Genomic DNA, 25,519 nt, shown 5'->3' with positions numbered 1-25,519 from the left:
TCTTTGTCCAAAGAAGTTGAAAGATATAGTTTAACACAAAAAGTTAAAGTTGTGTTGCTGAGTTTGACCTTTAGTTTTGCCTGGCTTGGCAGCCCAGCCATGAGTTGGAAGACTTTTTAGGGATGGGTGAGGTATTGTCCAGGGTGGGAAGATGAATGCAAGATATTGATTTAAGGTTGAAAGGATACTCTGAAATGTAAAGGAGATTAATGATGATTCTGTGTACATGCCAATTTGGGTCGCATAATGCGATGAAGTTGTTCCTCTGAAGAGACTGGATAGCATTTAGCTATTTTTGTTAATGAGCATGTCTAAATGATTCCCCCTTTGTTGTTCCATGAAGTTTCTGGGAGGTGCTCAGATGTGACCATCTCCTTCCTCTTCAGGTGGATACAAGTTTGCAGAATGGTTTTGCCCCTGGTATGAAGCTAGAAGTTGCTGTCAAGTCTGACCAAAACACCTACTGGGTGGCCACCATCATTACTACCTGTGGGCAGCTGCTCCTGTTGCGCTACGATGGTTACGGGGAAGACCGCAAGGCTGACTTTTGGTGTGATATCATGACAGCTGATTTACACCCCATCGGCTGGTGTGAGCAGAACCAGAAGATTCTCAAAGTGCCTGAAGGTAATGGCTCCATATTGCAGAAGTGGGGAGTACATACAAAAGTGTGTTTTTGTCCTTTGTAAGCCTGGCAGGTAATCTTCATAATTGCTGTTACGCACGGGTGGGGTTGCTGTGATGACAAGTTGAGGTTGTCTGCCATGTTCTTCTGAAATCCCATGACTTACAGTAGGAGATTTCCTCTTTCACCAGAGAGAAGTTAGCTTAATTTCAGAACTGGACTTATTTTTACAGAGGCTTGTGGTTATCTTAATCATCAAGCACCAAATTCTCTTGCTTTGTTGTTTCCTTGAAAGATTTTGTTGGTTTGTTTCTTCTTTTAAGGTGTTACTGGTGAACGTGTGGCAGATTGCTGTGAATGAGGCAGCTCAAGAGTGTGGTAATGTCTTCTTGTCTGAATTATTTTTACTGGCAGGAGGAATCACAGTCTGTCTTCTTCACTTTTCACTTAGGTATCAAGGACAAGATACCCAACAAGGAGGAATTCCTTCAGCGGGTGCTGAAAGGAGCATGCAGTGCTCCTGCTAACCTGCTGGAGGGGGTAAGTGCAGCAATGTGCTGCCTCTTGGTTTTTTCTCCATTTTCCCCTTTGTCATTAAGGGAACCCCTATTCAGAGTGTCAGTTCATTGCCTTTTCTAAGTTGAGGGAGCATTGCAGTATGCTGCTGACCTTAAAGTTCAGCTCTCTACTGTTTCTTACGTACAGTATTTAATTTTGATTATCTTATCCTGAAACATATCTGTCACTACAAATTTAGGTCGTTCATTAATCCTATCAAAAGAAGAACCTTTTTCAAACATCCTTAGTTTTCAGGCTTCCTCTTATTCTGTTCCTCCTTCATACAGTTCAAAGGAAATAACCCTTGATTTATCTAGCTTTCATGTTGGCCCTTTCTCAGTTGACTCCTTTCACTAATTTATTTTTTTTACTAATGGGCAGATTATTGTTTCCCTTAAATCTTGCATCGTTGCTAGCAAAGAACCAAATTTTTATCCCCTTCTCTGCACTTAAGACAGTGTTTGCACCTCATATCAGTGTCTCGTTGTAAAGTACAGAATATAATTTTTTTTTTTGGAAAATGTCATTGGTGTCTTCTTTACAGTAGACATTTTTATCTTTGTATGTTCTGTCTAGTCATCTTTGTATGCTAGATGACTCAGTTTTAGAAAGAGATTATTCATGTTTCTTTCAAACCTTGAATATATAAGTGATAACGCTTCTGAAAATGATGATGAAGACTTAATTAAACGTGTGACTATCTACAGGCAGTACAGAAGCTCTGATGCAAGCGCCTGCGATTCTAAACATTGTCATTCTCTCTTGTGTTAGTAAGGGTCCTGTATTTCTTTACATCTGTATTCATGCTTTATTTATGCAAAAAAAATGTGTATAAAGAAGTAAAAGTATGGGATTTTTTGTATTCTGTTGCACAGAATAATTTGTGTGCTTTTTGTAGCTTCACAGAGGGAAAAATCCATTGGACCTTATTGCACCAGGCTCCCGACTAGAACTGCAAAACATCCGGGATTCCCTGGAAGCCTGGATAGTCAACGTGATAGACAACGTCGGTGGGAGACTTAAATTGCGATACGAAGGGCTGGACGATTCTGACGAATTTGACCAGTGGCTATTCTACTTGGACCCTTTTCTTCATCAAGTGGGATGGGCAGCTCAGCATGGATATAGCCTGCAACCACCTCTAGGTACTTCAAAACATACATCTTTGTGGTGATCAGAGGCTAGAGAATACCTCTGCTGCTTTGGTGCTCTAAATCTGCTTTCTGGATGCATATGGTGGTAACATAATCAGTGTGTGATCTGACAAATACTGAACCTAATAATATATAAGTGAAAACACCAGTAAATAGTCCTACCAGACTTTTCACCCACTCATTCAAAAGCTGCTAACTGGTTTTGCCTGTCAGAACTTTCCATCTGTTTCCATCTGGAAAGGGAGGAATTGAGGAAGGGATTGCCTTCACGGTTATTTTTGGTAGGTTTCTATTCCCAGGGGGAAAAGTCATCTGGTTTTGAAGTATTGCTCAACAGAAGTTTTTGCAGTTGTGACTCCAAGCCCACTGGGCTCATTAAGGCAGTGTCTAAAGAGGTATTACGTAAATATGAAAATGGCCTTAAGAATGGGTGCCCAGGGAATGAGCGCGTGGAAGTAGAGACAGAAGGTGGGCGTTTTAAAAATATTAGTTAGCTACTGGGTTTGTTTCCTTTTTATGCCTACGTAAGAGCTTCGATATGCTCATGGGCATCCTTTGTGCGTGATGGCACTGCTGCAAGTAGTTCCTCCTCTATCCGAGAGGTGTGTCGTCTGCAATTACAAATGCTAAAAAAGTAACTTAGGCAGCTGGGACAGAATTGTGGAAGGTTTATTGAACTTTCCGCTTGCTTAAGCGTAAAACATGGTAGCATTATCCAGCTGGGGATTTGTGTTCTGGTCGTGTTTCTCTCAAAGTTTTCCTTGGTGTTGATGTGAACCCTGTTTTCTGAGAAAAACTGGACTGGGTAGCATATGGGTGATACAGTGTTGATTGACTTCAGGCCCTTTTGGTAATAAAATGTTAAAGAAAACGGTAAGTTTTTAAGAAGGAACATATTAGCACAGACTTTGAATGGATAGGAATTGGGCAGTTGGAGGCACAAACTGAACTTTTGGCTTAATTGCTGTGTGTTCTGAAGAAAAAGAAGGAGGAAGATGACTACATTCACTGTTTTCCTTTCTTTTTACTCAAGCCATTAGGTCCTTGAAGAGTGAAGCAGATTGGCAAGAGATCCTAAAGAAGGTGAAAGAGGAGGAAGAAGAGTCATCAGTTCCTACAGATCTCTTTAAGGTAAAGGCACAACATGTGTAGTTTAATACTGTGGGTAATATCATAAAATGGTGTGTTCCAGAGAAATGGGGGTGACAGTCGTGGTTACTCAAAATTCTTTTCCTGTTAGGTTTTTTTCTTTTCTCCCTCTAGTTTAAAAAAATAAGAGTAATAAAAAATAATCATACTATTATACAACTCTTGTTAAGTTAGACAACGCACCGAGCACAGGTCTGTGAGCCATTAGGTGTCATACTGGGAAAACTCCTTGGTTCTAATTCTTTATAACGGCACCTCCAGTTGATCACCAGCTGGTCTTGTGGATTACTGTCCTTCTAGAGGAGTACAGGGTTACTACAGCCTCTCTAATTCTGTGAGTACATTGAAAAGTTTAAAATGTGTAATGACTAATTTGTAACCTGATAAAGTTACACATGGTATGTAAGTCGTCTCATATTCTGAGTGTTAGCAAGTGTTCTAATGAGTCTGAATTTAAACATATCTATGAACTGAAATTTAAAAAAATTAGTCTTGACACGTTTTGATAAGTAGGAATGTAAATTTAGTCCTTCAAATTCTTAGTTCATTTTACTGAGCTTCGTTTGGACCCATAAGCAGAATAGAAGAGGAGGTACTGTTGCTCTTGAACATGTTGGATCATATACAGAGCAGGATATACATAGTTGTGGAGCAGGAACCCTGTTTTACAGGGTTTTGTTAGGCTGAAAATGGAGACTTTTAAAGTTGTCTTTTAGTGTAGCTCTTGATGAGTGTTAAAGATCAGAGGGAAAAAAAAAATATATATTGACTTACCAGACCATCCTGTATTGTGAAGTCTTGCTTCTGTGTGGAGAACATCAGAAGAGGAAATCTTGAGGACTCAGTTTACTAAAACTCATAGATAACAGTCGGTCTCAGAGAGCATAGTTGGCCTTTTCTTTTCATTATGGGGAGGTTGCTAGTACTCCAACAGGTCGATTTCTAAGAATGAACTAATGAAAACTGAAATTTATCCTCTTCAGTTGAATTATGTAAGGTATGTCTTTTGTTGATGGAGAAAGGCAGGTAAACACTCTGATAAATCATTTTTCAGGATAAACCTGTGATTGGAGTGCATTCGTTCTCTGAAGGCATGAAGTTAGAAGCTGTAGACCCAATGGCTCCTTTTGTAATCTCTCCTGCTACAGTTCTCAAGGTACCAGGGTTCTTTAACTTGTCCTGCTAAGATTCAATTCTGTTGCTGCTTCTGTTCTTAAATGCTCAGGAAAGTCTCATCAACTGGTTATTTTAAAACCTTGAACTAGTTTTCAAATTAAGTGTTTTGTTTGTCTCCCTTAGGAGACAGATTGCCATGAAAAAAAGTCTTAACTGCTGATGGTGAAGACATTGGATTTGAAAGGAGGGAAAAATGTTCCATAAAGATACAGGCTCAAAAGATCTAAATGGCTAAAATTGTCAAACCTGGATTTTTAAAATTAGATATAATCACGCATAATCTGAGGATCCAGTTGAAGATAGATTTGGGCGGTTTATTCTTGCAAAAGTTAATGTCGTTACTGTGTATAGGCTCTGACATTTAGGTGGCCTGATCTTCAAACAAGGGCCCAAATATGGCTTTAAAAGCTGAAATGACAACTCCCCAACGTAATCAGGTTTTGAGCAACTTCTGTCTCCCTGTGTCAGTGAGCAGGTGAATGGTTCTAAAGAGACCTACTTTGATGTAGTAAAACAAAATGTTGCTGTGCAAATAAAATGAGGACATATTTTAAAATCTTTTTTTTTTTCATATTTTCCAGGAATTGTTGCTTTTTCTTTAGGACAGATAGTCTCAATGTAACCATTGTGCAGTGTTGTTGTTTAATAAAGTTTTCAGAATGGGGGAGAGGGAGCAGTCGGAATCTGCTACTTACAAGACGACATGGTTCTGTTTTGGCTAAATACAGGTGTACAATGAAAAATATTTCATGATAGAGATTGACGACTTGAGACCAGAGCGTACAACCAGCCAGTCTTACATCTGTCACGTCAACAGCGCTGGTATTTTCCCTGTGCAGTGGAGTCTGAAGAACGGTTTGCATCTCAGTCCCCCACCAGGTATGTTTGTGCAAGCTTGTCATGCTCGTTCCTCTCTGAAGGAAATAGATTGCCAATCCCCAGAGTGCCGTGTTTAGGACAACACTTCTGCAAAAGAATTACATGTAGTGGCACAAGCAAAGAACAACAAAGATCAAATTCTGAGAAACAGCAGCTTTTAAGTTAGTGAAACTGAAGTTTCCTGGGTACGTGCCTGGATTTGAGAAGATGACAGCGGCTGGGGATGCTGGTCATGCATAAAATCTCAACACTTGAACGAATGGAGTATGCATTCCAGGGCTGAAGGCAATGTTCATTTCAGCATTAATTAACATGATATCAGAAGCCCATAGTCTTTGCATTGGATTTTTGCTGCTGGTCAAAATGGAAGGTTGTTATCCAACGTCTTATAATATTTTTAGAATATCTTATCACTAGAAGTCAATGAAGTATTTTCTTTCTAAGGACCTAGCAGGCAAGGTAGCAGATTGCTGAAACATTGCTTCAGGACATAAGGGAATTGGGGAGTGATCCTCAGCTACTGAAATATTTATGTATTTTCTCAAAATGGAAATGTCAGTGGTATTGTAAAACCAGGGACTGAGTACTCTTACTCAGCACCACAGATTTTGGAATGTTTTGTTTTAGCTGCTCGTGACATCAGGGGAGCAAAGAGGATAGGATGTTTGTCTCTTGCCTTTCCTTGGGTAAGGTACAAAAAGTGGCTTTGCTTGACCCAGCATTACCTAGAATTTTGCATGTGAAAGATGAAGTCTCACTTTCTAGGCCTGTGACTGGAGTTGTCAAAGATTCTAAGCTTCTCTTCTTGTAGGCCCTCCAGAAACGGTGGGTATTCTGGATTGTCTCAGGAGTCCTACTGGCACTGAGAAAAGTGAGAAAGATAAATAGATCCTTCTGTGGTTCGGCCCTCTCTGGGGAATAGTTGAAGTTCATGTTTTTAGATTGTTGTGTTAATACTATATTATTAGATTAGTTTTTAATTTTTTTTTAGATTTCTTAAACTTTTATCACAGGCATCCCATGTAGGGGAGTGCCTCCAGGGTACTACTGGAATATCTGCTGCTGTTGTCTCCTTGCTGATACGCTGCCAGCCTCAAACTGTCACAGCAGCCGACCGCTGCACCCAGTTCCCTTCAGTTAGTTGCTGTTTATTAGGTCACAGGGAAGTGAAGTATTTCCTCCAAGAACAATTTAATTTGTCTTTTTCTTGGAAAGATGCTCTACCTCCTGATGGGCTCCATGTTAAGACTCTTCCCTTCAAACACGTGTGCAGATTTACAGCTGTTAGCAAATTGATGAGCCTCTTAGGACAAAAAACTGCTCTCATTAATGACTTGGTATTTAACACGTGTTTGAGAGAGTAATATATTGGTATTGAGCACGTTTTGGGTGCTGTATTTAAAAAAAAACCACCACATTTCAAGAGCTGATGTGCCATTAATGAAGTAATCTTGCAGAACCTTTGCCAGAATTTCATCTGTACCCTGTGAAAAGGGTGAAAACACTTCCCCGTGTTTCGATCGCTGCTCCTGTCTGCTTAGCTGATGGACTTTGGTCATACTTGGGGTTGCTGTGTGTGAAGTCACTTTTAGTTTGATGCCATTTCAAGTGCCCAAAAGCCCCTCTGCAATGCAAATGAAGAGGGTATCTCAACTGCGTGAGAACCATGCTATGGGCTGACCTCAGATGGTTCTGTGAACCCCTGGTCAGGTGACAAACTTGAGCGACCCAAACAGATTTCAGTGATCTGTGCTTCGTGGCAGCGTGAAATTACTCTTTTTGTAAGAGTGTGTGTGTGTGTGTGTGTGTGTGTGTGTGTGCTGTTAACTAACCCCTTTGCTTTTTCTTCACCCAGGTTATCCCGGGCAGGACTTTGATTGGGCAGACTACCTCAAACAATGTGGTGCTGAGGCAGCTCCCCAGAGCTGCTTCCCTTCGGTAAGCTGCTCTTGCAGAAAAATGTCTCTCCTGTTACGTGAATGACGCTCTTGATTCCGGGGAGTGGAACCTTTTGCATGTTTTTGACTTAAATTATCTGGGATAACTGAGGAAACGGAAGAGTGCAAATGTATGTGAACAGTAGTAGCTGCATACCAGCTTCCTAGATAAGGAAGTGGTGGACCAAATGCTTCAGTTGTGATAAAGCAGATCGAAAAGAAATGAATGTTTTGTAAAATTGAGATATGTAAGAGTCCATGAAGTAGTCATAAACCAAGATCTATCCTTGCCAGTCCTGTAATTGTGGAAACAGGGCCTTTTAATAGACCTTGTTTTCATTTACTTAGTGTACTCTTTCAATCTTCCTTCCTTTCAGCTTGAAAAATTCGTTCCATTGGATTAATCAATACCAAGTCATCTTAAATTAGTACCAAATAATCATTTTGCATTAATCAGTGCCTGAAGTACTTGCTACATTTTGGGCTTTTGTTGATTCAGTGACAGTATTGCTGTCTCCCAAAGCAGAATACCTTGTCAAGCAGAAAAGGTTACTATTAACACCTGCCTTCCAGTTCCATTTACTATACTTGGGCTATTGCAGTGCTTAGGGGAAGAAATTAAAATGAATAATTACCATTTTTTGAAGAGGGTGTTGCTGGCTATGAATTCTTCTTGCCCTTGTTCTGTCTTGGAGGCTGCGGCATCTTAGAACAGGTCATTGAATTTATTATTCCTTTTCTGAGAAGAGTTGATCACTGTAGGCTAGTTCCAGAATTGGTAATGTATTGATCCTGTAATTGTGTTGCAGGGTGGCTCTGGAAGGAAGACTCCTCTGTCTGGCTGTTACTTCTTATCTTTAATTCAGGCTCTTCAGAGCTGGATAAATATGTATTCTTACGTTTTAGGAATTTTTCAATAAATGGGGACTAAGTTGGTGAATAAAGTAAAACCCTACTTATTCAAAAATGTAAAATGAAAGGAAAGCTTCCTTTGCTGTTTGCCAGAACTCATTTAGATGAGGCAGGAATGTTACTTGCCTACATAAAATGGATTTCCAAGCTAACGTAATAGAACAGAGAGCCTGGTCAGACTGTTTGTCAGACTTATCACTTAGGTAGCAGGCAGCAGAGAATTCCTGGTTACTTGGAGCGCACTCAGTCCTTTCAGTGAGTCTCAGCATCCTTACTTTAGAGTACGAACATGTTTTTTTCTAGGTGTATCTGTAGAGACTTTTTTTTGTAACTTAAGTTCTTTGTAGATCATAATATCTTACTTGTATTCAATGTGTTAATTTTCTGAAATCTTCTCCGATTGCCTGAGTATCTTTCTATGTTACTCAAACACTGGGGCTTTTGTGTTGCTCCTGTTCATGGCTGTTCCTATCATATACTGGATGTACAGATGGCATTTTACTGAACTACTGTGTCTTTTTCCTAGTTAACTTCTTCTGACCATGGATTTAAAGAGAATATGAAACTTGAGGCCGTGAACCCAGTTGATCCTGAAGAAGTTTGCATTGCTACAGTCACCAAGTTGAAAGATTCCTACCTCTGGCTTCAGCTGGAAGGTAAGCCTGGTGGGGGAGAGGAGTGTAGCACTTGCATTGATTCTTCTGTACTACAGTCATCAAACCTGATGAAACTCAGTGCCTGCTGAATACGGGCAGCAAATCACCATGCCCTCAATGAAAACACAGCAAAACCCCATTTGCATTGTCTGTTTCCCAGTTAGCCTTGGCTGACAGTGCTTATTTAAGCTGGGCAAAAATGGCCCTTGTGCATTGCAGTGTGTCAGTGCTAGGCTGGTGCCCTGTGCCAAGAGCTGGTGAGTGGCTTTTAGAAAGCAAGGGCCTTGTAACAATTTTACAAATGAGTGATTTGCATTCTGAGCAAGCTTTGACCAGGTCTAGGAAGACAACTTTTAATTTAGGTTCTTCATTAAGATAGAATAGGCATATGTCAGCTCTTCTCTATTATAATCCCATTTCTTGATTGGAAGTACATCAGCATGGACTTGCTATGCACTGTGCTTCTCTGCTAAACCATGGAGGGCAAACTCCCATCTTCAGCCTTTAGGAGGAAGCAAATGAGGAGAGAATCTCGTCAATGAAAGGGAATGAATTAACAATTGATAGTGTGTTCCAGATATGCCATAAGTAAAAGCAGCTTCACTGGCAAACATAGAGCAAGCATTAACCAAATGAGGTTTTTTTTAATTTATTTTTATGAGTTGTTTCAATTTTTGCTTCTCTAAACTGAACAGGCTCCAAGAAGCCCGTCCCTGACTGTATAGTGAGCGTGGAATCAATGAATATATTTCCGGTGGGTTGGTGTGAGACAAATGGATACCAGCTGAGACCTCCTCGCAAAGCAATAGGTACCAGTTCTGTTCTGTTTGCGGTGCTTACCTGGGTCGATGGAGATGGCAAGACCTTCAAGAGCAGGCTACTGCAGAATTATTGCTGGCATCACTCAATTTGGAAACATTCACCATGTACAGAGAATTCATGCCTTGGACAGCTGTTCCCCTGGCTTTTAAGTCCAGTTGGAATCCAAACAACTCCAAACCAGGCAGTGGTGGCTTGAGACCCTTGTGTGCTGTACAAGCACATGGAAATGATCCATTAGTCACAATGAAGAAATCATACCTGTGTGTATGCACACCCCCCCGTGCTGGGAATGTACTATTGTCTGAGCTGTTCTTGCTGTGTGTCTGACCCTGATACTGATTTTACACTTGCACTTGTGCAAGCAAAATTAATGCTGTAACAAAACAGTGTTGAGTGTGTATACATTTTGGAGTTGAAATAAAGGGGACTAGCTTTCTAAATGGGCCAGATAGTTATGATCCATTAATGACAGAATGTTGAAAAGTTAATCCTAACTGTTTTAACTACACTAGCAAGTAGCATAAGATAACATCTTCTCTCAACTGGTTAGTGAGCTCTGTTTATTAAAGTTTAGTGGGCGCTGGGGAAACTGAGGAATTTTCTGAATGTTTATTAAGTAAGATAATAAAATTGTAAGATTGGAATGAGCCGTCAGTTACTGGAAGTCAAAGCAGGAGAAACTTACCTGAGTCATGTCTGCACTGCCAAGGACAGAGAAGGAAGTGGGGGAACCTAGTTAGAGAAAAGATGCTTTAAAAAGAAATCTATAAGTTTGGTAGGGACAAAGCCTGAAATTGTGCAAGAGGCACATGTTACACCACCTTGTTTAATATTACCTGATTGAGGCAAGTGCATGTTTCAGGTAGTTGACTTCCTTAGTTGGAACAGTGTTTTCCTCCGTAGCAACTGCCTTAAGTCCTAGTGTGTTTCTAACCAGCTAATTTCATTCCATGTCATGGTTAAACAGCATTGACGTTCCCTGTGCTGGGAAAGTGGCAAGTTAGGCCTATGAAACTAACCTTTGGTTAGGATTCAGCACCTTTGGGTGATGAAAAAGGAAAGCATATCATTCCTTTTTGGCTGATAGTACAGGTAGTTTAGGGACTATGATGCAAACAAACAGGTACAAAAGGTGAGATTTCCTAGAAGACTGGGGATACGCATGCCCAATTTAATGCACTTTCAGTGAAAATTGAAGTAAACCTTTTGGGTTACGTCAAATTACACGGGGCAGAAAGTCTCTAATGCAGATGGGTCAGGTGTCCTAACGTTGTGGTGACTTTGAACATAGCTACTTTTTGGCATATAACTTAGAGGAAGTGAGTCTAGTAAATATATTGTACTAGATGTTTCATTTGTTTGTCTCCCATACTTTGCTGTTTATATTTGCTTCTTCTTCCTTTCAGTAAACAAGCAGAAAAAAATTGCAGTAGTTCAACCAGAGAAACAGTAAGTAACAGGTTTTTTGCTTGTATTTTTTGTTGAGGTTTGGGACGTTTTTTTCTTTTGCTGATTGGTAAACCATGTCTCAGGGGAGATTTAGCTTTACAGAAGTGCAATACTGAGGGTTGAGAGATTACACAATCCATTTATCTTAATGCTGGTAGTTCCTGTTGATGTTGAAAAAGACCTCTGGCTCTGCTCTAGTAGGAGATAGAAAGCATGGAATTTGTTTTTTAAGACTGCTAGTGCAGCTCAGCTGAATTATTGAATAGGTCAAGTCACTGAAGTTCTGGGGTTGAAAGGGTTGCTCTTTCATTTTTAAAAGATTGCATTATCTGTGAATATTGGAGCACATTTAAGAAAAAGTAGCGTGATCTTAAGACTGTATTTCTAAGTTTGTGCTTAAGCCCTTTTTTTAATGGTGATTAATAGGGAAAATTACTGGATTCCCTTTTGGATGTATTCCTTTCTCAAATAATATAGTTTCTGTAATGTAAATATACTTAGAAAATGCAGCTGCCTTAATGTGTAGCTGTGATTTTGCACAGCTGATCAGAAAACTTGGCTTTAGTGTGAGTCATTTAGTAGATTAACTTCTAATAGTTCCTCCCCAGATTAAATTTGGCCCAGACTAGCCAAAAAGGAGAGTTCTATTAATACCTATAATTCATCTATAAATTCTCTGTCATGCAGGTGAAACTCCTTCATGTGAGCCTACTCAAAAATGCTCAGTAGAATGCCTGACAGTTGGTTTTCTTGACTCTTAAGCTTTGCAAACACCAGATCTGTCAGTAGTCCTGCCAATGTTTTCATTGCTCCTAAACCACTGAGCAGGCTTCCATGCTTTGTAATTGGAATTCTTACTGGAGTACTTGAGTCATTTTGGTTGTATTTTGTTTAAGACTCATCTTTTTCAAAATGCCTAGGACTGTACTCTGCCTTGTGCCATGAAATGTGAAATGAACTTAAAAGGAGGCAGAAAATGTAAACTGTTGTGAGCAGCTTTGTGTGGCGTGTCCATCAGCGTGGTAGCCTATTCCTTCAAGCAAGGAAGGATCGCTGCTGGCTGTCGGAGTACAGTAGTCCTTTCCAAATTGAATTTGATAGTCCTTGCATGTTGTTATTGTGAAACAGGGGAAGTATAAAAAGCAGATTAGTAAGGCTAGACCTGAAGAAAAAAAACAACTTAATGATTGGGTTTTAGTAACTGAGAGGTGACTGTCCTTACCATCTGTCCCTTTCCCCAATCTTCTTTTCATTTCAGAATTTTGTCTTCAAGGACAGTTCATGATGGACTAAAGAACCAGGAGCTGAACTCTTCTGACTCAGGTATTGATCAGAGAGGGCAGGCTGACAAAGACAAAACCCTGTAACAGTTCAGCTGCCTCATTCTTCAGCTGCTCAACACTCTTTTGTTAGGAGAGGAGAGAGGAGGGAAGGGTTTGAAGATTTTCATTCCTTGATGATTAGTTGAACTTCAAAAAGGAATGAAACAAGCGAAACCATGCAATTACTTGTGTCCTGCAATTGATATGTGCGTTAAACCTGAAAATTAGATTTTTACACCAGAACTTCCCCCCACCAGAGGGTATGTGAAGCCAAATGTGTGCTGTGACCTACACAGATGATTTTTTTATTGTCACCTGTTACGTTTAATAATGCTGGGAGAAACATAACAGGCGCGCTGCATCTGTGCTCTCAAGTTGTTAGATTCTAGCTTTGGGAAGCAGGTTTGTCTGTTTTTTATGATAACTTCATCATTATGATAAACAAAAGCAATTCAAACAGTAAATTGCTTTGTGTGCCAGATGGCAAAATCTAATAATTTTCTAAACTGTTGCAAGAATGAATATGATGAATAAGTACATCTGCTGGTGAAACAGTCGTACAGATCTATCTGGCAACAAAATGCTTCTTCTGCTGTTTTCTGTACAGTGAAATGCACATCTGAAGCTGTACCAAATGCAAGCTTTATAAATATGATTCGTGCTTGCTTAGCATTTTAATTGGCTTTTAATAGATTCATAATGTAAGTTTGACTTCATTTATTTATCTGCCAGTTATCAACTACTGAATTTAAGATCTTTAAGTGATGGTGTTGCTCAATCAAGAAAAACTACAACACTGCTAGGATAAAACAATTTTGTATTTATACATAAGTATCTTGCAATACATATTATACATAACTTTAATTTTGAGCAGCATTGAACCATTTAATAGGTTTAGAAAAGTTGATGTCACTTCATCAAAGGTCACTTCATCAGTTGCTGCTTCTTTTATTTGCTGATTGTGGAAAAAGAGTCTAAAGATGTAAAGCAATGTGGAAAATAACTTTGCCAGCTTCTCTGGTGGCAGAAGTTTGGAGGAGAGATAATGACTTGATTGGAAAATTTCTCCATAATTGCTGTGTAGGAAGTGCTTCTGCTACCAAAAAGTTGGGATTGTCGTCTTCTTCCCTGTTCTCACAGGCGTGATACCATGAAACACCAGACCAGCCAGGAAGAAATGTTTCTTTTCTGATAAATGACCAACTTCATTTCCTGTAGTTTGACAATTTGGGAGCATGCCTGTGAAGTATGAGAAATATTTTGGCAACGTTGAATAACTAGTGCTGTCATTGCAAATGTGATACTGAAACCACCCCAAATTCATGTCGTTCAAGACTTTTCCCCCTCCTTTTTTTACAGCAGGCAAAATACTATGTATTCTTTGTTGGGGAGGTTGTAACATGTGATTTAAATCTTTGCTTTCTCATTTCTCAGTGGTAATTAATGGAAAGTACTGCTGCCCAAAGATCTACTTCAATCACCGCTGCTTCTCAGGGCCTTACCTAAACAAAGGCAGGATCGCGGAGCTTCCTCAGTCGGTGGGACCTGGGAACTGTGTCCTTGTTCTGAAAGAGGTGAGGTGGTTGTATGTAGTGGAATTGCATATAGCACTGTATCATAAACACTGGAGTGTCTCTCTAATTACAGAGGAGTAGTTAGTAGATTTAAGCTAATAATGAGTAAAGAGTGTTTTTTCTATTAAGTATAAATCATGGTTTCTTTTGTGAGTGGCTGGAACCTCTCATTTATCTGAGCTACAGTCAGCCTTCTACTGCTAAACTTTATTTTAGGGTAAAACAGAGTAACTTATAATTACCACAGTCAAATGAGTTATTATCTTTTTATAGCTGTAATAAATGCTTCCATTTTAATTAACAGAATTTAGCTTCAGATAATCCCAAAACTCCTTTATAGTTTGCACTGTTGATGTTAAAACAGAGGAAGTACAGATTTTATTAGTAGAGATGGCAAACTATTTTTGGTAATTGGAAAATTAAAAGAATTCTCTGTTTTATAAGTTGGATATGATTTGCAAACATCAGATGAAATTGTGGTTTTGCCTTCTATCGTAACTGAGGGAGGGGAAGAGGGAGAAAGAGGCCATTCTTTAATGTCAAAGAGCCACCATCCTTGGTTGTACTCATTTCTGTGATGCCTCTTGCTCAGTGTGTGAATCCTAGAGTAAGTTTGGCACTTGCATTATATTTCATACTCTTCTTTTGAGCTCTAGACCTCTGGACTGCCACATTAGTAGGACTGAAGCTGCAAGTTTGTTATGTCAAGGTTCTAATGCACCCAATTTGGGAATAAATTGGAATAAACTTGTACTGAAAATAAGAAATACAATTTGAATGCACATTTTATACTATCCCTCACTAACTTCAGGCTGTTCACAACTTGAGTTATTTTACAGCACCAGAAAAATTCTCATTTTATTATTGTACAAGTCCTATCATGGTTCATGAAAGCAAAACAGAGGAGAGCTTAAGGTTCTGCGCTACGATTTTGTAGCAAGTGGTGGGTTGGCAGGCAGCAAAATCCTGCAGCTTTTTTTGGCACACCTTCACATGTCAAACAGTCTCTTAAGATAATCACTCAGATTTACCCATGGTTATGCAAGTTTTGTGGTATTCAGCCCCAGGGTTTAATTTAGTGACGTGTAATTCAAGAGCAATGACTTGGAAATTGCGAGCTACACTCCTGACTCTGCAGACAAATTCTGAAGGTTTGGCAAGGCCCAGAGTGTCGGCTGCTCTCAGTTTTCATTTTGGCAGTATCTGGAGGTATCCGTCATCCTGCTGTGAATGAGTGCTTTGATGCTAGATAATTTGGATGAATAGAAGTAATTTCCTATTCTACCCCGACGCTTTAAAACAGAGTTATTGTACAAATCACTTGAACATATTTTCTCTTTTTCCCTCCTTCACTGTAGGTTCTCACTTTATTGATCAATGCAGCTTACAAACCCAGCCGTGTCCTGCGAGAGCTGCAGCTGGATGAAGAGGCTGCATGGCCTGGGCATGGAGAGACCCTGAAAGCCAAGTAAGTTCTTGTCCTGTTCCCTGCTTAGCTGATCCCAATAGCAAAGTCCTCTGCAGTCGGTGCTCTAGCTTCTCACATTTTTGAGAAGGAAAAATGGCTTATAGCACATGAAGATGCTGACGGCCATTAAACTGCCAAATCTTTATAAACTTCTTTATGAATGTCTGGGGAACTGCATTTGATGTTAGTACTCCTTAGTATGCCAGGTGTGCTCTGCTACTGACATGTAAGCAGACAGGGGTGGAGTGAGAGTGGTGTGGTACTGCTACAACATAGCATGTACACTGGCAGACCTGCACATGAGGTTTAAGATCATTTAATTCACCTGGAGATAATTGTCAGTATTTTAGAGCAGAAGCACATACTGCTTGGGAAGCTTTTCAGACTTCCATGGCGCTTCCACACAAGTTTCTCAGTGGACAAAGATTTCTCTGAAATTAAGTCATAGCAGTGCTGTGAAACAGCCTGGTGTGGAAGTCTTTCTACAACAGCCTACCCTAAAGCACTCCCTAGTTTTCCTGCTGAGCTTTTTGGGTTGGAGCTTTTTTGCAAGATTATTTTGTGGCTAGGAAAAATCAATGATCATACTTACACATATTTGAGAAATCCAGATATTCCTTTATAGTCTAATGATGGTCTTGTGATTAGGTCACTGTGTTTGTACACTAGAGATTAGGTTTTCCCAATGTGTCATAGCACACCGTCCTACATAGCTTTGAACATGTCAGTAATTCTTTCGTGGGATCAGCTTCACGTGTAAAAAGACGCCTTTCCATGTGCTGAAGGATTGCTCTGGATTTGGTCAATAGGAAGATCACCTGAAAGGTTAATGTAAATAGAAGATGTAGCTGAGGAATAGAGAAAAAAAATTGTTTGGTTTCACTGAAGTTGCTGTGTGCTTTCCTTTTTCACAGTAGTGACACCAGGGATACCTGGACTGTGATGATATAGCTCTTTTTTTCGGTGCATTAACTAGACACTTGCAGGCCTGAGACATCCCTAATAGATATGAGCACGTGCCAGTAGCTGTGCTGGGAGAACAAAGCTGAGATGATGAATGACTCTGGCAGATATTTCACAGTGTGGCTCTGTCAGTGGCGTGGCAAGGCTGCTGAACAGAAAGAAATCTCTTTTTTAAATTTAAGTCCAACAGGAGCAATATGTGGAGTCATGGCAAGTGCCTGTCCTGACACATTGTTCAGCTGTTAGATGAAAGCTGATTGGAAACGTGGCAGTAGTTCATTTGTTTGCCGTAGTATGTGCATAGAATGGCTCACTAGAACCATTAGGTGTCTGCTGTTACCTTTATTGATGGAATTGGTGCACTCCATCTTGGTTTTAGGGCCCAGCCGTCTACAACACAGTCGACACTTCTCTAGTACCATAAAAACAAAGAAAGAACACACCATTTATGAACAAAGGAAACAAAACATCTAAGCTCTGGGACAGTCCTCTCAAACGGTGTTTTACAGTTGCTGGCAGGGCAGTGCTGCTGTGGTTGGTACCACAGGCATCTCTCTGGTGCTGGCTTTGTTTCTTTGCTTGAGGATCCATCCTAAGAGACAGGACTACCGGCTTCCAGGACTTGTCAGTCCCTAAAGTTCCTCATTGCTCAGGTTTTCCTTGAGTTTGATCTCAAAGCAATATTCTTGTACACCTTTTAATGAAGTACTTTTATGCTGGTAATTAGAGGATTACTGAATTATGACGGTATTTTCAATGCTAGGTATAAAGGGAAGAGCTACCGTGCGACTGTGGAAGTTGTGAGGACAGCAGACCGGGTGGCAGATTTCTGTAGGAAAACATGCATCAAGCTGGAATGTTGTCCAAACCTCTTTGGCCCTCAGATGGTGCTGGATAAGTGTTCAGAGAACTGCTCTGTCCTGACAAAGACTAAATACAGTGAGTAGGCTGCTGATCTCAAACTGAGGTAGGGCTTGGGGTGTTATATTGAGGTTTTCTTCTGGCTTTGGCTCCAGGAGGAATCCAAAATCCATTGCTTTGCTTACACAAGGAGCAGCTCAAGCTCTACATACACAGGCCTATGAAATATCTGTGTCAGTGTGTAGAGGAGGGAAAATGAATTCTATATTAAGTGGTAGAAGCGTGGCTTAACTTTTTGTTTTGTGCTTAAAGCTTTATCTTCTTTAGATAACTTTTGGGACAAGAACTTACTCTAATATTGTAATTTAAGTGTCACTGTAGTTCTTTTACCACTTTGTTGTGGAACAAAATAAAACACCTTCAAGCTCTTTTTTTAGCCTTTAGTTTTGTTAGGTTTCTGGGGGTTTTTTTAACTAACTTTAACCGTTTGACACTGTGAGAACACACAGTGCATGGAGGGCATGTTTAAAAACTACGAAATGTTACAAAAAGTGCCATTAAATTGGACGTAGTCTGTGGCTGATAAAATCTGATCATCTGAGGCTTCTCAGAGATAGAAGAACTAAGTCTTCATAGGGCAAATAAAATTGATCAGTAACTCTTCTTCCTTAAACCAAATATAGAAAGCATAAACACACACATTGTAAAGTATTGCAGAATTGGGATTTCTATTGGGAGATAACCTTCTGTTGATTTTCCAGTCCTGATCATGGACAGACATAACTAGTGACATTGAAAGTGCATTTCAACATGGTGCTCCTTTCTTCTGTCCTGGTAGCACACTATTATGGAAAGAGGAAAAACAAGCGGATAGGCAGGCCTCCGGGTGGCCACAGTAACCTGGAAGTAGCCATGAAGAAACCAAATAAAAGACGGAAGAGACGAAAACATTTTTTTGTTCATAAGAAAAAACGTTCTTCTACTTCAGTGGATAACACTCCAGCTGGATCTCCCCAGGTATGACACTGCCAACAACTTCAGTGGGTACGGTATGTCATCTTCGAGCAGCTACATTTGAGATAACGAGCTCTTAGTTCCTTGTAACCTCTGGTTAAAGCTGACAAACGGGTGGTAGTTACAGGTTTTGTCCTAAACTTCTCATTTTTTTTAATTTCATGGCTTTTTTTCCCTGCCTCTTCAGGGGAGTGGAGGAGAAGAGGAGGATGACCAGGATGAGGTAGATGAAGAATCTCTGACTGAGGATAGTACCTCAGAGCACCAAGATGAATTGCTTGAAGAATCAGAGGTGTCAGAGAAGAAATCACCATCATCCTCTCCTACACAGAGTGAACTGTCTCATTCCCTGGCTCAGGACCGAGACAAGCGGAAAAGGAAACTCAGGACCTTTTCTTTTTCTGATGATGAAAATAAACCTCCTTCGCCAAAGGTAACTTTGGATGTAGGTTTGTGTTCTGGCTTGCTTACTGTTGGGCAGGCACAAATATCTTGGGAGTATTAACCATCATACATGTGTTCTCCTGCTCTGTTACCCCTCCAAGGGCGTTGTGAATACACTACAAAATAATTAAAAAATATGATTTTTATTACAGTCGTATCACAAGTTTGTAATAAAGACTAAACTGAAAGCTGTAGACAGAACAGTGAACTTTCCATTTCCCAGCTGTTAGTGCTCCTTGGTTCAACCTGAGCAGTGATGGCAGCATCGACCAATCCTGGGTTTACCTCCCTGGTTACTGGCTATAAGTGTTACAGCCTCCACCCTCAGCACAGGGCTATTCAGCACATCTCTGCTAACTAACAAACCTCTGCAATTTGAGCTCTCATTAGAGCTTTATTTGGCGGCTGAATCTTTGCGGGGGGGGAGGGGGTAGAGGGGAGCATCGGTCCATTGCGTATGTAATATTTTGGGTATTCTTTTTGTGCTGGTTGGCTTTTCTAGGACATGAAGATGGAGGTTGCTGAAAAGCTGCAGCTGGACAGTAACCCTCTGGAATGGAGCGTGGCTGATGTTGTACGATTCCTCAAATCCACTGACTGTGCCCCACTGGCAAGAATTTTCCTTGATCAGGTATAGTTTTCTGTCTGTTAAAATGTTGAAGCTGGTACTTTGCTTCTTATCCTCTAATGAATCACAAAAAGAAGCTAGTTTAAATTTTATAGTAGGGTTTTGAAGTCACAAATGTGTGACAACCTTTGCATGCACAACAACAGTTTGGGAGAGGAGGATTCAAGAAATGGCCAGAATTTTTCAGGTTTCTTAGTACTCAGTGGGGGATGTTTTGGTCTGTGGGGCATCCAAATCCTAAAACTATAGGGAATGCCTGCAACCAAGCAGCATGAAGGCAGGAGCCTGTTTTGTAGGAGATACAGTTTTGCCACTTGTGTTGACTTTCCCAAATGATAAATGTTTTCTGCTGTGCAAACTAACTACAGGCATCACAGTTCTGTACAGCTGCACAGTAAGTGAACATTTTTTTGCTGAAGTATGACAACTGGAGCACAAACATGAGTCAAGTTAACATTGTTCTTGCATCTTGGTTAAAAATTGCCATAAAATCATCACCTATCAAATCTAGCACTGGAACTGGTGATGAGTATGGTTTATGATAGGTGTTCCAGAAGATGTACTTTTCCTTGTGGAACCTCTGTTTCTCTAGAAAGATGCAAAGGTTAGATAAAGAGACTTTCTGCATTACATTGTCTTGGTTTCTGTTACTAGGTTTATTTTTTAAAAATAACATCTCATGAGGTTCCGTCCCTTAGCCAGGGAATTTGAGCTGACAAAGGAAGTTAACTTGTTGTGAGAAAGCAAGATATTTTTTTTTGGGCTGCCTGGAGTAGCGTGAAAGAAACATCTGATTGAGAAACAGTCACGAATCTGAGATGACAGTGAGTCAAAGCTGAAGGAGCAGGGAAAATAAAAACGCAAAGTGACTAATGAGGTTTTTGTCTTCTTCAGGAAATTGATGGCCAGGCACTGCTGCTGCTGACCCTGCCCACCGTTCAGGAGTGTATGGACTTGAAGCTTGGGCCAGCTATTAAACTTTGCCACCACATTGAGAGGGTCAAACTTGCCTTTTACCAGCAGTTTGCTAACTGAGGAGCAGCCAAGTTGGAAGTGAATCTTTGAAGCACAACTACAGAAAAATGCTCCTTTCTCTCTAGCAAGGAAAAGCCAAATGAAGTTAAACCGGGGCCCTGCTGACCTAAGAGCATCTGTCAGCCTCAGTTTTTCGCTCTGAAAAAAGGAAGACAACATCTGGAGCAAAATGCCAATGCAAACACAGGGGCTACTCTACCAGCTGCCAGCTCGGGAACACAATAGTCTCTTGCTCTATGGTTCCCTTTTTTTAATGTATTTTTTAATAATTACAGAAAAAGTCTCCTCTGGTGGGAAATGACATTTCAATAGTTCTGTTGGCACAGAACTTTAAAAGGAGAGACGGATCCTGTTTACGTTAGCATGTAGGCTGCCAGAAATAACCTTTCTCTGTTCCTGATGATTCACAGAATCCCCTTCCCTCCCTGTGGACAAACACTTGCTTTACCACAGCACTGGCTTTGGAATGTGCTCTTTGCACATTCGTGTGTTAATGATGAGTTTTTTAATGAATTTGTTCATTGTTAGGACAACAACTTGGCCACAGGGTTCTGAATGTACAGTATAGCAAGAGTGTGGTTCCTTTTGGGGCTTTTTTTTTTTGTTTATTTTGGGTTTTTGTTTCATTGTTGGGTTTTTGTTTTGTTTTTACTACCTCTGTAGCCTGAACAGTAGAAGTGATGAACTAAAAAGGGAGGGAACTACTACTTCTGGACAAATTGTCTGTAGCTGCACAGCAGTCTCTCTTCTGTAGGCATGTCAGGAGCAAAACCAGTATCAGCAGAGAGAGCTTCTGTTCCAAAGCTTTAGCTGAAACGTGTGTAGACTTAACCTGGATGTTCTCAGATGTCAGAAAACTTAATTATTTTGCACTTCTCTTACAGATGGGCTGTAGGAAAAAAAGAAGGAAAAGAGAAAGTGCCTCTGCATTTTCTGTATTTTGGTTGTCAGATAATTTTTAGTTTTTTTAATTGTGTGAAGTTATTTCTTTTTTTCTTATAGCAAACAATTGGGCCACGTACACAGAGCCTGTCAGCAGACTTTTGCTTTGCTACCTGAACATCTTTTTAGAGAATAAACTAAGAAAACGGCAATCAGTGGAGGACTGCAGCTTAGCTCTGCCAGTGTTTGCACACTGGAAACTATCTTGAGAGCATGACTTTGTATTTTTAACTATTTACAGCTGCTCAGGATCAGACTGGATGAAAATAGGGGGGGTTGGGAAGGAGTTTGTGTGGTTTTTTTAGAGAAAAGGACCAGACTCACATCTAGTTCCATCAGTAGACTCGCAGTAGGATGAACTGCTGGTTTTAGTTTTCCAGGGTGATAAAACCCAATCAGCCACTTGCTGTAGACCTGTGCTTTACAATTTAATTAACAGGGCTTACCTTACTTTCCATTAAAGATGTGGGGAATTTGTGTCAAGCTCAAGATCTGCATCAAACCAGCATTAGGTTTCAGATGGTTTGCATTCATTCACTCTGCCTGTTCTCAGAGTGTTTGGAGGAGCACAGGCAGGAGCTTTATCAGAGCAGCCCTGGTCCTTTATCTCCTATTCAGATACATTTCTGCAGAAAGCCGCTGGCAATTGAGGTAGGAAGGTTGTCAGTGCTGGAATTTGTTATGGAAAGATGCCTGTGCTGGTTTCTGATAACCACTGCGTACTCTGGTCAGATGGATTGTTTCAGAGGTCTCTTAGGCCTAATGTGGTGAGTGATTCTGATGCTGTGAGCTGTAGGATGCAGTGAGGAGAGTTCATCTCTAAACTAAGAGCTGAGTTTGCATAATCTACATGTCTCTGTCTGCCACAGAGATGTTGAGGGGGAATTGCCTCTTATGAAAACTGTTTAGAGTAAGCAAAGCTAAGTAACTGGGGTATATTTCTTTTGCCCCTTAGAATAACTGCTGAGTCAACTGCCTAATTAAGGCAGAACTATTTACAGAAGTGCTAAAATCAAATAATTTTTTTTTTTCCCATTCCAGAATCAAAACATAAACGTCAGACAGACCATTTACTAGCTGAGTGTTCTTAAGAGATGGAGGGCAATCTGTAGCTCGGCCAATTTTTTTCTCCCAAGTCGTAAGCAGAGTCTGAAAACATAATTAAATGGAAATCAAAGTGCCCCCCCTGCTTCTTCCTCACACCAGATACACAGCCAATAAATGGATGTTTTGGCTCTTCGTGTTGTGCGCTGAGGTCATCCGCCTGTACTGCGTTCCCTTAGGACAAGCTCAGTGATAAGCCATTAGGCCTGAAAAACTTTTTGAAAGGAACATTGCTGCTTTGCTGTCAGTGTCTTGTCTTGAGAAATTAGACCAGCAGAAAACTTCTGGGCTGGAGTATGATGCTTTTGGATTTTATTTGTCATTCTTCAGGGTTTCCAGAATTCTGTTGCACTGATGCCCAGCAGAATTGACCTGCAGAGCCGAGAGATGTTGCTTTCTACCTTTCCCCGTGGACAGATAGATGTCTTCTTAAGTAGTTGTCAGGAGAGAACAGAGCTTTAAGGGTAGTTTAGTGAACCTGTTAACACAGCACCTAGGGTTTTAAATACAAATGTCATACTTCTGTTTCTCACTAAATGAAGCAGTCAGCAGTTTCAGAGGTTAGTGGTATACTTACTGGTCACCTTTGGCATGTTTTATAGGCTGGATTTTTCTGCCTTGTTTTGGGAGGCACTGACAGTCTGGTCCCAATGGGATCTATTTTTGTTGAGATTTTCAAAAGGGATGTTTTCATTATTTGTGAAATGTTTTTATGCTGCACACGGGTACTGTACACTCTGTTTCCTGGAAAAAAAATGCACTCTGTTTTATTGCTGGATTTAAAAGGGATAATTGGGGCTTTATCTTGTTGGGTGGTGTTTCTATTTGACTCTGTTTCAAGTTTCTCTTTCTCTATGCGTGGCAAGTGACACAACTGCACTTATATTTGTTCATCGTATTCCAAAATAACTTGAAATCAGCTCACGTGCTGCTTTATTTGCCCTGTTTCTTCAAAACTGGATTTTGGGTAGCCAATGGCTGAATCTTGGCTTTGGGTGATACCAATGTTTCACCAGCAGGAGTTGCTGGGACTGCAGTCATTTAGGTTTCAGGAATTTGTGCTGTACTCTACCACATCCATTCACCATAAGATGTAACAGAGCTGGAGTCTGGGAGAAAGGCAGCAGTGTCTTGCACAAATGTCTTTGGTACAAGAAAATGAGCCCTCCACTGGGCCTCGTGTACTGTTTATGTGGATGGTAAAAGGAGATGACCCTTGGCTGACCCATTGAGGGTTTGTATTCTTGCTGCTTTTGCTTTCACATGCCTTGTACAGTCTTGGTTTTGCACATCATAGCGTTAGAAACTTGGTGGTGCCTCCAATGGCACTCACCCTGTGCTAAGCCTAGCCTTGTTAGGCAAAAAGATTCTGATTTTTTTTAATTTTTTTTTTTTTTAGTCACTATAGTATGGTTTCTGCACCACACAAGGAGTCCATAGTAGAGAAGTACTTGACCTCCAAAAATATCATGGAAGGTTAATGTGGTAGAATTATCCCCAAAGCACGAGCAGCTTGCAGTCCATCCTAAACTGAAAGCAGTCCTTCCAGAACAGGAGAGGTACCGCACTGATCTTGGTGAATGAAGACTACTTTTTTCTAACGCTAAACATTTCTGAAAGTTGCTCTTTGAGGAATGAAATATAAGGCAGATTCATTTATGTGTTGTATAGAATTCCAGGAGTGTTTGCAGTCCCTCCTGGGATTACTGGAAACAGTACATGCAGAGCTCGGGAGTGGTTGTTAAGATTACTTTCTCTTGTCACAACTTTCAGCAGTTTTTTTTTGTTGTTTTAGGATTTGCTAGTGTTTATTCTTGATTCCAATGATGCTTTAAAGGAGGGAAGGAATACTTAGCTGCTAGGTCCACAGAAGTGTAAATATATGTACAGTTGATTGGACTGAGCACTCCATTCTTCTGTATAAAGTACAAAGACTCGGTACCTTGTTAGCAAAAGGCAAAGTGGCTTGCGAGATTTTTGAATGTAATGGAATAGGCTTCAAAACTATCAAGCTCAAATTGGAGACTGGATACCTTCGGACCAAATCTGTTGTTAGAGGAGAAGTTACTAGATGAAGTAGCCTTACCAGAAAGCCAAAAATACGATGATCCTATACAAAACTACTCCTTAACCAGTCCTGTCACATAGTGGCAGACTGGTTACTGCCTACTGTGAACTCAAATTACCTAAAATTACCTAAGCACAAAGTCATAGGTTCTGTCAGGAGACTTCAGGTGTTGGCTGGAGGCTCCGTTTTAAAGGGATCGTGTGCTGAACCCATATTTCAGAGTGCTGCCAACCTTCCCCAGACATGCATGTAGCCTTGTTTTCAAAGGCAGCCTTTTGGGTGAAGGATTAGAATGGGACTTGGGAACACCAGATGCAACAAGCCTCTTTTATTGTTACATGGTTTTCTATTTAAAAAAAAAAAAAAAAAAGAATAATAATTACCTGTATGAAATATAGCAAAAATGAGTTAAGGTTTTTGACACTTTGTCTCCATGGTCATTTCTAGCTTCCTCAACATCCTATCTGTTGTTCTGAAACGCACCAGACATATAAATGGACTTTTTGATGAGAAGACAAATTTATTCTGTTAGGTGCAAAGCCAGCAGTGTTTGGCTCAGCTTTAAGCCATGGAAGCGAGCGGGTCTTGCGCTGACAAAACTGAGAGGCAGTAGGTCTGACTGACTTAGCACAAACATGGGCACGGAGCTTGTGGAAGTCCTCTAGCCTTGCACAGTTCAAGAGGAACAGGCCTTCTGCTCGAGACACGGGGACGGCTCACTCGAGTTGTGTGAATGAACAGCAAAGTCCGGGCTCAAAGGAATTCTTGCCCACTCTGGA

At 40.5% G+C, this 25,519-nt stretch overlaps 1 protein-coding gene across 1 annotated transcript in view; it reads left to right on the top strand.

Annotated features, from left to right (window-relative positions):
* Positions 1-25,110, top strand: part of SFMBT1 (Scm-like with four mbt domains 1) — a 90,994-nt gene extending 65,884 nt beyond the window's left edge. The window contains exons 5-22 of the mRNA XM_014953576.1: positions 387-627; positions 1,077-1,165; positions 2,082-2,328; positions 3,371-3,468; positions 4,541-4,642; positions 5,391-5,541; positions 7,397-7,479; positions 8,917-9,046; positions 9,742-9,855; positions 11,275-11,317; positions 12,576-12,640; positions 14,074-14,213; positions 15,572-15,681; positions 17,408-17,583; positions 18,344-18,522; positions 18,707-18,952; positions 19,466-19,594; positions 20,486-25,110. Coding sequence (XP_014809062.1) covers positions 387-627; positions 1,077-1,165; positions 2,082-2,328; positions 3,371-3,468; positions 4,541-4,642; positions 5,391-5,541; positions 7,397-7,479; positions 8,917-9,046; positions 9,742-9,855; positions 11,275-11,317; positions 12,576-12,640; positions 14,074-14,213; positions 15,572-15,681; positions 17,408-17,583; positions 18,344-18,522; positions 18,707-18,952; positions 19,466-19,594; positions 20,486-20,626 — 2,484 coding nt within the window. The 3' untranslated portion in view covers positions 20,627-25,110. The remainder of the gene's footprint in view (positions 1-386; positions 628-1,076; positions 1,166-2,081; positions 2,329-3,370; positions 3,469-4,540; positions 4,643-5,390; positions 5,542-7,396; positions 7,480-8,916; positions 9,047-9,741; positions 9,856-11,274; positions 11,318-12,575; positions 12,641-14,073; positions 14,214-15,571; positions 15,682-17,407; positions 17,584-18,343; positions 18,523-18,706; positions 18,953-19,465; positions 19,595-20,485) is intronic.
* The last annotated feature ends 409 nt before the right edge of the window (positions 25,111-25,519 follow it).

The sequence above is a fragment of the Calidris pugnax genome, unplaced genomic scaffold (assembly GCF_001431845.1).
Source record: "Calidris pugnax isolate Ruff unplaced genomic scaffold, ASM143184v1 scaffold247, whole genome shotgun sequence".
Classification (NCBI taxonomy): Eukaryota; Metazoa; Chordata; class Aves; order Charadriiformes; family Scolopacidae; genus Calidris; species Calidris pugnax.
The sequence above is the reverse complement of the archived record's forward strand: the minus strand, read 5'-3'. Positions and strand labels throughout refer to the sequence as shown.